General features: G+C 49.3%; 1 protein-coding gene across 1 annotated transcript in view; it reads right to left on the bottom strand.

The window, feature by feature from the left end:
* The window catches only part of PRCC (proline rich mitotic checkpoint control factor), a 37,545-nt gene extending 27,952 nt beyond the window's left edge, over positions 1 to 9,593 (bottom strand). The window contains exon 1 of the mRNA XM_049781957.1: positions 8,956 to 9,593. Within this exon, the coding sequence (XP_049637914.1) occupies positions 8,956 to 9,444 (489 nt within the window). The 5' untranslated portion in view covers positions 9,445 to 9,593. The remainder of the gene's footprint in view (positions 1 to 8,955) is intronic.
* Positions 9,594 to 14,382: the final 4,789 nt, after the last annotated feature.

Raw genomic sequence — 14,382 nt, 5'->3', positions numbered from 1 at the left:
TAAAACTCAGAGTAGCCCCTGAGCATTGTTGGATATGGCAGCAAAATAAAAGAAACGAGGATTTCTTCTCCTTCTCGGTAGCCTCAACAGCCACCACTGTCCTCTCTTCTTGCCAACAGTGACAAGACATCCTCCCCCCCCAGACTGCTGAGCAAGAAAGGAAACAGACATTTTCCATTAAACCAGGCCCAGTGGGATCTGCTAATCTCAGAGCCTCATTCCCCAAGGTGGCCTCTTATCTCCCAGGCGCTGCAGGCTCTAACAGACTACCGCTCCAAAAAGCAATCACTGGCTGTCAGGGACGGGAGCCAAGGAGGAAACAAAGCCCCCCATCCCTGCAGGCTCCGAATTCTAATCAGGGCTGTCTCTGCCCACACCCTACTAGCCAGATTCATCCACTTCTTTGCTCTCTGGTCTCCAGTACCTTCTGCTTACACCCATCCTTCACCTGGGACAGCATTTCCCCTCCCAAATCTCCCTTCTCATTGTATCACTTTCCCATTTCTGGTCACCCAAGGCTTTCCCATCTTTCCAGCAGGCCCTGATGGACTAAAATACACCTGGGTTCTATTAGGTCTCTGCTATTCCCCAAAATGATCTTGGATGAATAGCCCATTCCCTATTTCCTAACTGTAAACCAGGGAGGAAGATGACTATGCTGATACTTCAGTCAGACACTGAGTCTGATCCTTGGGGACGGGGTACAGTCCTCTTCCTCTATGTATACAGACATAAAGCTTAGTTAAGGGGCCACAAAGCCTAAGAGGGAATAAAGCCTAAGTGGGAGTACAGTGGGTATGGGTAGGATGCTTGACACAACCAATCCAGGGGTTCGATCTCCTGCATTCCATGTGATCCCTTGAACCTGCCAGGAGTGATTGCTGAGTGGAAGCCAAGGATAACCCTTGAGAAACTGGAGAGCCCCTCAGCACAGCCATAGGGTGTTTGCCTTGAAGGGACAGTGGTTTGAATCCCAATCCTGGCATCCCATATGATCCCCCGAGGCTGCCAGAAGCCATTTCTGAGCACAGAGCCAGGAGTAACCGCTGGATACCACCAGGTGTGACCCAAAAACCAAAAAATGAAAAAGAGTAACCCCTGGGTATGCACCTGCCTTCAAAAAAAACTTAGTTGGGGCTGGAGTGATAGCGCAGTGGTAAGGCATTTGCCTTGCACGCGGCTGACCCAGGACAGACCTCTCAGTTCGATCCCGGGCATCCCCCAAGCCAGGAGTGGATTTTTGAGTGCATAGCCAGGAGTAACCCCTGAGCATCATCGGGTGTGACCCCAAAGCAAAAAACAATCAAACTAAAAAATAGCTTATTAAAAAAAAATAGCTTATTTAAGGAACCAGAGCAATAGTACAGAAAGGAGCTTGCCTTGCATATGGCTTATCTACATTTGATCCCCAGCAGTCCATGTGGTCCCCCATTCAATGCCAGGACTAATTCTTAGGGTTATTTTTTTTTGGGGGGGGTCATACCCAACGGCATTCAGGGGTTACTCCTAGCTCTGTGCTCAGAAATCAATCCTGGCAGGCTTGGGGGACCATAGGAATGCTGGGATCGGAACCACCATCCATTCTGGGTTGGCCGTGTAAATGCCCTACTGCTGTGTTATCTCTCCAGCCCACAGGAGTAATTCTTGGATACAGTCAGGGGTAACTGAACATTGACAGGTATGGCTCAAAAACAAACAAAAAAAAAAGTTGTACCAAACTTAGTTCAGTGAGGCCAGAGCAATAGTAAAGCAGGTAGGGCATTTTCCTTGTACACCTTGACCCAGGTTTGATCCCCAGCATCTCATTACTGAGTGCACTCCTGAATGCAACTGAGTGCAGAGCCAGAAGTTACTACACCATAGCATTGTTGGGTGTTGCCCAAAAATACAAACAAGAAAATTAAGTTAGGCGGGGGCATGTAGTAGACCGTGGTACAATCCCCCAGGTATTACATATAGTCTCCCCTGAGCAATGTCGGGGGTGAGCCGGGCAGAACCAGGATTAAACGGGGCTGGAGCAGTGGTGCAAGCAATAGAGTGTGCAGGCGGCTAACATAGGATGAACCACAGTTCAATCTCCCGGCGTCCCATATGGTCCCCTAAGCCAGAAGCATAGCTAGGAGTAACCCCTGAGCGTCACCAATGTCACCAATCCAAAAAGCAAAAAAAAAAAAAAAAAAAAAAAAAAAAAGAACCAGGATTAAACCCTGGATGTGACCCAACAACACCCCGACTCTAATGAATAGAAAAGAGAGAATTCTTAGCTAAATTCATTGCAGTCAACTGTAATGTGTATGGTTAAAAGAAATAACAAAAATACGTCTTGGCTAACTTGGTTTCTGATCCTGGGATCCACTTACAAGGCAACTGCTCAACCACTGAGCTACTTAGCCCTAAAACAACTCATTTCGAGACATTCCAGCCTCTCAACTTCAAAATCCACAATAAAGTGAAGGATATGAAAGTCCGAGTAACATCATCATAGCCAGCCTAATTTGTTCTACTTCATGTATTATCCCCACTGAACATGCACTCTTCTAGCTTTGGCTTTTCTGGCTCCTAATTATAGAAGACTGTGCCCCCTAACTCCAGGAAGTAAAGAAATGATCAATATTTGGAAACAGCTTGGGTTGAAGCAAGAAGGGGCCAGATATTCCTAATCCGTCACCTAAATCAAAAGCTAACTGAAGGGGCCAGAGCAGTGGCGCCAGAGGTAAGGCATCTGCCTTGCAAGCGAAAGCCTAGGATGGACCTTGGTTCGATCCCCCAGCGTCCCATATGGCACCACCCCAGGCAGGAGCGATTTCTGAGCTCATAGCCAATGGGTGTGTCCCACTCCGCCCACCCCCCAAAAAAAAAAACAAAAAAGAAAAAGCTAACTGAAGTCTGGAGAGTCCCTGGAAAGAATCTGGCATTGCTTGGCCCCTGCTGGCGTTCAAAGAGGTACTGACCCAAATCAAACCAATCACATCTCACAGAAAACCCAAGTTGAACTAAAAGCAGATTGCCTAGTGATTTTAAAAAACCACTAGGTGGGGCCAGAGCAGTGGCGCAAGGTGTCTGCCTTGCCTGTGCTGAACTAGAACCAACCTTGGTTTGATCCCCGATCCCCCGGCAGTCCATATGGTCCCTCAAGCCAGGAGCAATTTCTGAGCGCATAGCTAGGAGTAACCCCTGAGCGTCACTGGGTGTGGCCCAAAAAAACAAAAAATATTTTAAAAAAATTAAAAAAATAAAATGGGCCAGAGAGATAGCATGGAAGTAGGGTGTTTGCCATGCATGGAAAAAGATAGTGGTTCGAATCGTGACATCCCGAGCCTGCCAGGAGCGATTTCTGAGCATAGAGCCAAGTAATCCCTGAGCGCTGCTGGGTGTGACCCAAAAACCAAAAAATAAAAATAAATAAAAAACCACTAGGAGGAGCTGGAGCAGTGGTGCAAACGGTAAGGCGCTTGCCTTGCACGAGCTAACCTAAGACAGACCGCAGTTTGATCTCACTGTGTCCCATATGGTCCCCTAAGCAGGCTCGATTTCTGAGCTCATAGCTAGGAGTAACCCCTGAGCGTCACCAGGTTTGGCCCAAAAACCAAAACCAAACAAAACAAAAAAACCACTAGGTCTACAATGATAGTACAGTGGGTAGGGCTCTTACCTTGCAGGCTACAGACCTAGGTCTAATCCCTAGCACCTCAGATGGTCCCCCGTTATGAGTGATCCAAGTATAGAGGCAGGTATAATCAGAGCATCACTGGATATAGCCCAAAAACAAACGGAAAAATACCTACAGCAGATTTGCTCAATCTAGGGCTCCACAGTACCACCGCTCTTCTGGCTGCCTGGAGTCTACCCCTCAATAAACTTCCCTAGTCTGGTCAACTCCCTCCAAAATAGACCTGCTGCATCTGTCCTCAGCTGCTCCCTTATCCACAACAGTCATCTCACATCTCTGCCAGTCTTACTCCTCCCCACTCCAGGCCTTCATCCTTCCTGTGATCAGAGAAGCCTCTCTTCTTCATGGCCTTAGAATTATGTCCAAAAGGACCCAAGGCCCTAAGCATCAGGCCTCTGTCTCTTTTTTAGATCCCTCGCCTGTCCCTCTGCCCATCATGAATCCCAGCCTCTGTGCTTTATTCATGAGGTTCTCCTCAAGAAAAAGCACATTGTGGGCTGGAGGGATAAATAGTACAGCAAGTAAAATACTTGCCTTGCATGCAGCCAACTCAAGTTATTTAGTTTCTTTCTTTCTTTATTTTTTGGTTTTGGGGTCATACCCAACAGCGCTCAGGGGTCGCTCCTGGCAGGCTCGCCGGAAATAGAACCAGGGTCCGTCCTGGGTTGGCCACGTGCAAGGCAAATGCCCTACTGCTGGGCTATCTCTCCGGCCCTCTCAGCCCAAGTTCTATCCCCAGCATTCCAAATGGTCCCTTTAAAACCTCAGGAGTGATTCCTGAGTGCCGAGCCAGGAATAACTCCTGAATACTGCCAGATGTGCCCCCCCCCAAAAAAAAACCTAAAAACCAAAGAAAAAGAAAAAGAAAAAACACTTTGCTGCTCTATAATCTGGCCTCCCACTCCTGCATGATCTCTGTCCAGCCATCTCCCCAACTGCGGGCTGTACCATAACTGACAGATATGCTCCAAGGCCCCAGTTCGACCCTGGTTCTCCTCGGGCTCAAGTGTTATCTATTCCCTGGTCAGTCTCCTCCAACAAAACGGGAAGTCCCTTGGGGCAATGTCTATGAATGGGTCAGAGGAGCAATCAATCTCACAAGAACAAAGGAGTGAAAGTCCAGAACCAAATACAGAAAACTGAGTTAAGGAAACTCAATTCTGGGGCCAGAGAGATAGAATGGAGGTAAGGCGTTTGCCTTCCATGCAGAAGGTCATTGGTTCAAATCCTGGCATCCCATATGGTCCCCCGTGCCTGCCAGGAACGATTTCTGAATGTGGAGCCAGAAGTAACCCCTGAGCACTGCCGGGTGTGACCCCAAAAATCAAAAACAAAAAAAAAAAGGAAACTCAATTTTTTTTTTTTTTTGGTTTTTGGGCCACACCCGTTTGACGCTCAGGGGTTACTCCTGGCTATGTGCTCAGAAATCGCCCCTGGCTTGGGGGGACCATATGGGTCGAACCACGGTCCTTCCTTGGCTAGCGCTTGCAAGGCAGACACTTTACCTCCAGCGCCACCTACCCGGCCCCGAAACTCAATTATTTTAAAGGTGTTGTAGGCACTAAGGGCCTACTCAGTGGAAGACCCAGAGGGCCCAGAGCTCAGAGGCAGCAGGACACAGAAATGGAGGAAGCACAATCACTTTTTGGGGGGGAAAAGGAACTTGGGCCATACCCTGCGGTGTTCAGAGTTTACTCCAGCTCTGCGCTCAAAAATCCTCCTGGCAGGTTCAGGAGACCATATGGGATGCTGGGGATCAAATCCAGGTCCGCCCTAGGTTGGCCACACACAAGGCAAACACCCTACAGCTGTGCTACCGCTCTGGCCCCATACTATCACTTTAATGATGAAGGACACCTGCCTTTACTAATCAGCTGAAACTCTTAAACTGCTTCACTTCAATTATTATGTAGTCAGAGAAAATTACCAATACTAAATTGAATTGAAAAATAAAAAGGAAAACTGAACAAGCTAAGCGTTAGCAGGATTATTCCAAGCATCCATTTTGCTGTTCAATTTGAGATTTCATGAGTGAAACAGAGAAAAAATCCACAGGGCTTTCTGCCAGTTCAGCCAGCCTCCATGGAAGCTTCTACCACCTTTACCAGCTTTATCTACTACAGAGACCTTCAAAACAGAGAACTTTCATTGTCACTGATGAAGGCAGGCTGACTTGACTTCATCTTCTGTGGCAAAACAATTAGGCTCAGACCTAATTTGGGGCAAAGAGAATACCGAGGGAATGATTCTATCTTAATTTTGTCTCATTCAGAACTTTTGTTTTGGGGCCACACCTAGAAGTGTGGTACTACTTTAGACAGAGCTTGGGGACCACAGGTAGTGTTGGATATAGAACCCAAGTTGGCAGCATGGTAAGCAAATGCCTTACTTGCTGTACTAACTATCCAGCCCCTTGTTCAGAAACTTTTCTTGTTATAAGTTACATAAAGAACAAAGTGTAAAAAAATAAAATAAAATATCTCCAAGATCTTTTTTTGAATCCTAGACTCAGAAATGATATTCTTGGGGCCCAAGTGACAGCACATTAGCAGGGCATTTGCCTTGCACGCAGCTGACCCAGGACAGACCCGGGTTCGAACCCTGACATTCCATATGGTCCCCCAGGAGCATTTTCTGAGCACAGAGCCAGGAGTAACCCCTGAGCACTGCTGGGTGTGGCCCACACCCCAGCCCAAAAGGAAATGATATTCAGGGAGCCGCAGAGATAGTATAGCAGGTAGGACACTCACTTGCCTTACATGCAGTCAACCAGAGTTTGATCTCTAGCATCCCAAATGGCACCCCAACACCTAAGAGTGATTCCTGAGTAAGAGCCAGGAGTAATCCAAGTATTGCAGGGTGTAGTCCAAAACAGCCCCCCCACCACCACACACAAATCAGGTGAGATAAAAGATGGACAATAGTATAGCAAGCTAAGAGAGGGGCCTGAGAGAGAGCATGGAGGTAAGGCGTTTGCCTTGCATGCAAAAGGACAGTGGTTCGAATCCTGGCATCCCATATGGTCCCCTGAGCCTGCCAGGGGCGATTTCTGAGCACAGAGCAAGGAGTAACCCCTGAGCGCTGCTGGGTGTGACCCAAAAACCAAAAAAAGAAAAAAAAGAAAGCTACGAGAATAGTGAAATTAATATTGTGAGAAAAATTCTGGAACTTCAAGAATTCACATGCACTAAGGTCCCTTCACTCAGAAGACATCCAGTAGGGGACCAGTGATGGTACAACCCATAAGTTGCTTGCCTTACATACAGCCAATACAGGTTCAATCCCTGACATCCCATATAGTTCCCTGAGCACTATTAGGAATGATTCCTAAATGCAAAGCCAGGAATAACCCTGAGTATTATCAGTGTGACCCCAAAACAAAACCAAAAAAGACCCAAGCAAAACTATTTAGTACATAACATGGTTTACTGTTGTACTCAGTGTTTTTATTTTATTTTATTTTATTTTGGGCCATATCTGGCAACACTCAGGGGTTACTCCTGGTTCTGCGCTCAGAAATCACTCCTGGCAGGGGACCATATGAGATGTTGGGAATCCAGATCCGTCCCAGGTCAGCTGTGTGCAAGGCAAACCGCCCTACCACTGTGCTATCTCTCTGGCCCCTCAGCAGTGTTTTAAATTAGGATTAGGAGTCGGAGAAGTGCAGTCGGGAAGGCACTTGCCTCTTGCATGCAGCTAACCTGGTTTCAACGCCTGGCACCCCAGATGGTCCCCCAATCCCTGGCAGGTATGATACCTGAGCACAGAGCCCTGGGCACAGTCAGGTGTGGTCGAAAAATAAAAATAAAAAGGAGGGTAAGGGTCAGAGATAGAAGATCAGCTTCAATCTCCAGTACCAATTAAGGTTCCCTGAGCACAGTGCCAACACTACCTTGTGTGGCCCCCAAACAAGGCAGGGGAACTGGGAGCAACATAATGAATACAACAAACAAGCCTGCCTTCATGGAACTTGTACATGAGAGAAGAGGTCGATGAAATATATCCTATGTTAGATGATGCTGCATGTTAAGGGAAAAAGAAATTAAAGGTGAGCAGGGAGATGAGACTGACAAGAGGAATTGTTTATGGATTTGGTTGAGGTCACTGGTGACGGTGCTCAGGGATCAGTCCAGGCAGGGATCGGGACACTACGCCATGCCGGAAATGAACCTGTGTGCAAGGTAAACTGCATTTGTCACTACACTTATCAATCAGGCTTGGGAAGCTGCAATTTAAACAGAAAGGCACGGAAGGCCCTGGATTACATCCCTGTCACTGAAAACAAGAAAGTGTTAAAAAAAAAAAAAAAGGGGGGTGGAGGGTTGTGCAAGGCTGGAGAGATAGAATGGAGGTAAGTGTCTTGCATGCAGAAGGACGGTGGTTCGAATTCCAGCATCCCATATGGTGTGTCGTCGTCGTCGTCCATCAGTCCATCCGTCCGTCCCCCCTCCAGCCTGCCAGGAGCGATTTCTGAGCGTAGAGCCAGGAGTAACCCCTGAGCGCTGCCGGGTGTGACTCAAAAACCAAAACCCAAAATAAATAAATAAATAAATAAATAAATAAATAAATAGGAGAATGCATCCTTTGATCCAAAACTTGATCAAGGTGGGAGAGAGAACGGACATGAGGGTATCTGGAGGGAGTCGCAAAGGACAGCAATACAGCAAAAGGAGGCGTTCTCGGAGAAATTCAGGCTGGGCAGGGAGCACTGAGCAGGGAGCTGAGCTTTCCATCAACTTTCCAATCCCAGCACACTTCCTGCCCCCAGGCTTTAACTGACTTCAGAGCAGCCGTCCCCAGAGCACTCCAGAAGATCTTCCTCGCTCTGCTCCGACTGCAACAGCAGAGCTCAAGGACTTCGAGCATTGGTGGGCCCAGTCGTGGGACCTGGGCTGGAGACAGAGGCCGAACTGCGGGGCCCGCGCCAGCTGAGGTCTCTTCACTCCTACTCCCCTGCACCGGCCCAAACTCCCTGCTCCGATTCTGGGGTGCTCAGCACACCGCCAGGCGCTCCGGGCTGGACGGAGGACTGGTGGGCGCGGGTGCAGATGCCACAGGCTGGGTTGTCTGCACCAGGAAGGCAACGCCAACTTGGAGAGGCTCGCAGGGAGACAAGCCCTAAAGCCCCAGCGTGTGCAGAGTTCACGGGTAGGTAACCCGTGCAAAGAATCGACAGTTCCATAAAGCAAACGGGGCATCCCCAGGAGGGAGCCTGAGGCCCTCCGAAGGAGCCCAGGCCCGAAGGACAGACAAGACAGTTGGGGAGCCCCCTCCCCGATACTCACATCCCCTTGATGTAGCTCCGGCACCGCGATCTTCACGGGCTCAGTCCTCTTCTTTGGCTTGGGGAGACCCAATGGGGGGCCGGCACCACCGACTGGAGGGGGTAGGCTGAGCCCGGGGCCTCGGGGTGCAGGCAGACCCAAGCCCAAGCCCTCCCCCGTTTCTGCCGGGTTCACGCCTGGAGGTGGGGGAAAGCCTCCCAGGCCGAAGGGCAAAGGGGGAAGCGGCTGGAGCCGGGGGTCCCCGGCGGGTGGAGGCAGCAGCAGCGGCGGGGGGAACTGGGGGGCCAACATCTGGGGCGGCGGGGGCAGCAAGGCCTGACCCTTGGGCGCAGGGAGAGAAGCGAACATGCCCCCCAAATGGTGCCCAGATGTCGGGGCTGCCGTTTCCTCCTCCTCCTCCTCCTCCTCCTCCTCCTCCTCCTCCTCTGGCTCCGGCTCAGCCTCATCCGGCTCACTCTCCTCGCTGCTGGCGTATGCAACCAGCGACATGGCGACTCCCGCCTTTGGGGCGCCCTGGCCGGCAGACGGGCCTACTCGAGGCCGGGGATGCTATGAGGCCTAGTGGGGCCCCGCCACTTGGCAAGGCGGGAAACCGAAAAGTCCGCCTTCTCCGTGCTCTAGGGCGAGTCCCAAAGGAAGCCCATGGAAACGGCTGATTTGCAAGGAGGAAGGCTTTTCCCTCTTCACTTAAGCTCCTAGTCTCGAACAACTACACACAGCTAATGGCCGCCGAGTCACTCCGCCTCCTCCTCCTAGCCGCACCAACATAAAAACTACAACTCCCAGAGAGCACTTCGGCCAAGGCCCCGTTCTTTACCGCAGGGAGCTCGGCGCAAGGCACGACGGGTGTTGTAGTTTATGGGAGAAGCCAGGGGCACGCAGACAGACGGAAACCCGCCTCTGACGCGAAGGCTCCTGGGAATTGTAGTTTTCCTCTAGGCGGCGTGAAGATTGCTCGGAGACTACAAACCCCACATACAACCGCAGTAGCAGCGAACCAGGCCAGAGAGCACGTCGGGACTTGAAGTTCCAGAAATGGATCGCTTGGGCGCTGAGACTTATGGGGGATGTAGTTCTTGCATGCGAAGTCGGAAGGAGAGGGTGTTTGGGACTGTGATGATAGTCGACAACAATTTAAAGGGGAAGTGTTCTGTAAATTGATGATGAAGAGTGCAGAGCCAGGAGTAACCCCTGAGCATTGTTGGGTGTAACAAAAATAAATAAATAAATAAATAAATAAATAAATAAATAAATAAATAAATAAATAAATAGGGCCCAAGGGCATAGTATAGCAGGTTACATGTTGCCTTGCATGTGGCAGACCCAGGTTTTCATATGACCCCCATATACCACCAGGAGTAATCCCTGAGCAGAGCCAAGGGTAAGTCCAAAAATCAGGTGTGACCCCCAAACCCAGAAAAATAAAATAATGAACAAAATACTGTGACTCTAGAGTTTGCTGCTGGCTCAGCGGCCAAAGTGCCTATTTGGGAAACAGAAGTCTGTGAGTTCCATACCCTGGTGCCACCCACATACCCCAACTCAGTACCAGCAGCTCTGTAGGTATCCCCAGCACTGCAGTTTGGCCACAGTCAGGTTTATGAGCTCTGAGACTTGGACATCACAGTGTGCCTCTGACCAGCCAACATTTGAGAGGTGTTTGTCACTGTGGATAGCTTATGCTATTTCCAATCAGTCCACAGACCAGACAGGGGGACAGGGAGCAATCATTACCCCTAAAAGATATGTGCAGGAGAATGTAACACTGTGGGTATTAACAAGAGAAACAAGGGAGCTAGGGGCCTAAGAGATAGCACAGCGCCGTTTGCCTTGCAAGCAGCCAACCCAGGACCAAAGGTGGTTGGTTCGAATCCCAGTGTCCCATATGGTCCCCCGTGCCTGCCAGGAGCTATTTCTGAGCAGACAACCAGGAGTAACCCCTGAGCACCGCCGGGTGTGGCCCAAAAACAAAACCAAAAACAAACAAAAAAAAAATTAAGGGAGCTAAATATAGAAGGTACATGGTGAAAGCACTTGCCTTGCACACAGCCAACCCCGGTTTGATTTCCAGCATCATATATGGTCTCTCTGAGCACAGAGCCAAACCCTGAACAACACCAATAATGGGTGGACAGGGAAGGAAAGAAGGGATAGAGGGAGGGATGGAGAGAGGGAGGGAGGGAGGGAGGGAGGGAGGGAGGGAGGAAGAATTGGGAAAGAAAAAAATGGCAATACATGTGGCAGGGAACCTGGGGACCATTCATGGCATAAGTGTCCCTTGAAGCCATCAGCACCCCCCAGGTCAATACTGCAACCCAGCTGCTCTGCTATGTGGTATCCCCAGTGCAAGAACTTCATACCATACAGTCCCTCAGCATCACTGGGTGCAACACACGAAAATCTCAACATCTGGGCCCCGAGAGATAGCACAGCGGCGTTTGCCTTGCAAGCAGCCGATCCAGGACCAAAGGTGGTTGGTTCGAATCCCGGTGTCCCATATGGTCCCCCGTGCCTTCCAGGAGCTATTTCTGAGCAGACAGCCAGGAGTAACCCCTGAGCACCGCCAGGTGTGACCCAAAAACTAAAAAAAAAAAAAAAAAAAAAAAAATCTCAACATCAAAGGCACTAATGAGGCCAGAGAGATAGCACAGGGGTTAAGGCAATTGCCTTGTGCACAGCAGACCCCAGATCCCAGGCTCTACATAGGATCCCCTAATCATAACCAGGGGTCACTCTTGAACACAAAATTGGGCATAGCCCCTAAGCACCACTGGGTGTGGCCCAAACAACCCCACACTAATACACATGTTGGGAAATAGAGCCTTAGAGAATAAATCCAGTGCTGTTAACTTAAAACCAGATTTTTTTGGTTTTGTTTTTGTTTTTCGGGCCACACCCGTTTGATGCTCAGGGGTTACTCCTGGCTAAGTGCTCAGAAATTGCCCCTGGCTTGGGGGGACCATATGGGACGCCAGGGGATCGAACCTCGGTCCTGATCCTTGGCTAGCGCTTGCAAGGCAGACACCTTACCTCTAGCGCCACCTCGCCGGCCCCAAACCAGATTTTTCTTTTAGAACTTGCTTCCATTTTCATTTCAGCACTGTGACTTAGAACACTGACGTGACTCAGCAGTGCCCCATCACAGACCCTCTACCTCTGCCTCAAGGTTCCCTCCCAGTCCCCAAATCCTTTGGCAAACTCCATTCAGTAGAAGGATTTCTCAAGGGCCAGAAGAGTTTTAATTTTATGGGGAGACAGAATCAGTGAGGACACAGTTATTTTGTTCGGTAATGCTGAGAATCAACGCCTAGCCCTTATGTTTGTGAGGCCGGTATCCTATCAGCAAGTCACATCCCCAGCTGGAACACAGGTTTGGAGACCCCTGGCTTTAAAATTCTCTATCCTTGGAGCCAGAGAGATTGCACAGCAGGTAAGGTGCGTGTCTTGCATGCAGCTGCACTGGGTTCTATCCTTGGCATTTAATATGGTTCCTTGGGGCCAGAAAGATAGCACAGCAGTAGGGTGTTTGCCTTGTACACAGCAGACACAGATGGATCTGGGTTCTATTCCTGGCATCCCAAATCATCCTGGAGCCTGCCAGGAGCAATTTCTGAATGAAGAGCCAGAAGTAACCCCTGAGCACCACTGGGTGTGCCCCCCCAAAAAATAAAACAGAAACAATCAATATGGTTTCTAAGCATTGCCAGCAGTGGTTCCTGGGTACAGTCAGAAGTAAAAGCCCTGGAGCCAGAGAGCTAGCACAGTGGTAGGGCGTAGGGTGTAAGGCATTTGCCTTGCACGCCACCAACCTGGGATCCGATTTGATTTTCAGCAACCCATATAGTCCCCTGAGCCTGCCAGAAGCGATTTCTGAGCGCAGAGCCAGGAGTAATCCCTGAGCACTGCCAGGTGTGGCCCAAAAACCAAAAGAAAAGAAAAGAAACTCACAATAACCCAGTGAGTTCAAATTAGTCTTTTAGGAGTCCCAGGTGACTTGTTTGCATGTACAAGTCTGCAAACCATGAAGTTAGTTAGGCCTGAACCCTGGAAGAGGGTTCAGGTAGCTTAAGCTACCTTGAGTAACTGACCCTGGTGGTTCTTGGCTTGGTTATGAGAGACAGTTGTGAGTTGGTTGATGATGTTACTGTACTATAAGATTAATGCAGATATTAAATTGCAAACAAGGCCTAGGAGATTTTTGTGTGTGTGTGTGTGTGTGTGTGTGGTTTTTGGGTCACACCCGGCAGTGCTCAGGGATTATTCTTGGCTCCAGGCTCAGAAATTGCTCCTGGCAGGCACGAGGGACCATATGGGGCGCCGGGATTCGAACCGATGACCTCCTGCATGAAAGGCAAACGCCTTACCTCCATGCTATCTCTCTGGCCCCGGCCTAGGAGATTATTGCAATAAAGTAAATCCTAGTTCTTAGATTGCAACCAACATCTGCATGGTGGACTGAATGACAGGCCCAAGATATTTGTTGCACAGAGCATTTAGAAGCATTATTGCCGGGCCCAGAGAGATAACACAATGTTGTTTGCCTTGCAAGCAGCCGATCCAGGACCTAAGGTGGTTGGTTCGAATCCCGGTGTCCCATATGGTCCCTCGTGCCTGCCAGGAGCTATTTCTGAGCAGACAGCCAGGAGTAACCCCTGAGCACTGCCGGGTGTGGCCCAAAAACCAAGAAAAAAAAAAAAAAGCATTATTGCCACCTCCAAACAGGCTATTATTATGTCACCAAGGGATAGAACTCTTAGCTCTAACTAAATTGGGTGCACTAAATTGGAAAAATAGTTGCAAAGCATGATTGCTACATAGTCACAGAGTGTATTTTTAACACGGGTCTGGACACTTTCAGGAAAACTATTGTGATTTGGGAATTTTTTTTTTTTCAGAAGCCCACATAGTCTTTTCTCCTAACAAGAGGAAGAATGGAAGGCATTAGCCTGACAGAATCTGTACCATTATGCTGTCTTTCAAATTGGAATGCACTGTAGCATAAACATCAACTGGAATCTAGCTGCTCTGCGGCAACAAGTTGGGATTTGCTATAGAAATAAATTGGCAAGTTGGCTGAGAGCAGTGCATGGCTCTTGATTGCCACAGGACCTCAAAGAGTGCCAGCCATGCCTGTGGACAGGGCCAAAGGGACTCCTATGCAAAGGGGAATTCTGCGGAGTCCACACTGTTATAAAAGGCAACGCTTGTGCAACACCCTGCCATGGGCATAAGGACACAACCATCTGATAGGAAGGCTCGATGGGCCAATTGTAGGCCTGGGCTCATGACAAAAACTGCTTCTCTGAGCCTGACATGGACTGGGCCGTCTTGTTGTTTTTGTTTTGGGGCTATACCTGGCGGTGCTCAGGCCTCACTCCTGACTCTCCACTCTGAGATTACTCAGATTGGGATACCAGGGAGCAGAGG

Source organism: Suncus etruscus, chromosome 10, assembly GCF_024139225.1.
Source record: "Suncus etruscus isolate mSunEtr1 chromosome 10, mSunEtr1.pri.cur, whole genome shotgun sequence".
NCBI lineage: Eukaryota > Metazoa > Chordata > Mammalia > Eulipotyphla > Soricidae > Suncus > Suncus etruscus.
The sequence above is the reverse complement of the archived record's forward strand: the minus strand, read 5'-3'. Positions and strand labels throughout refer to the sequence as shown.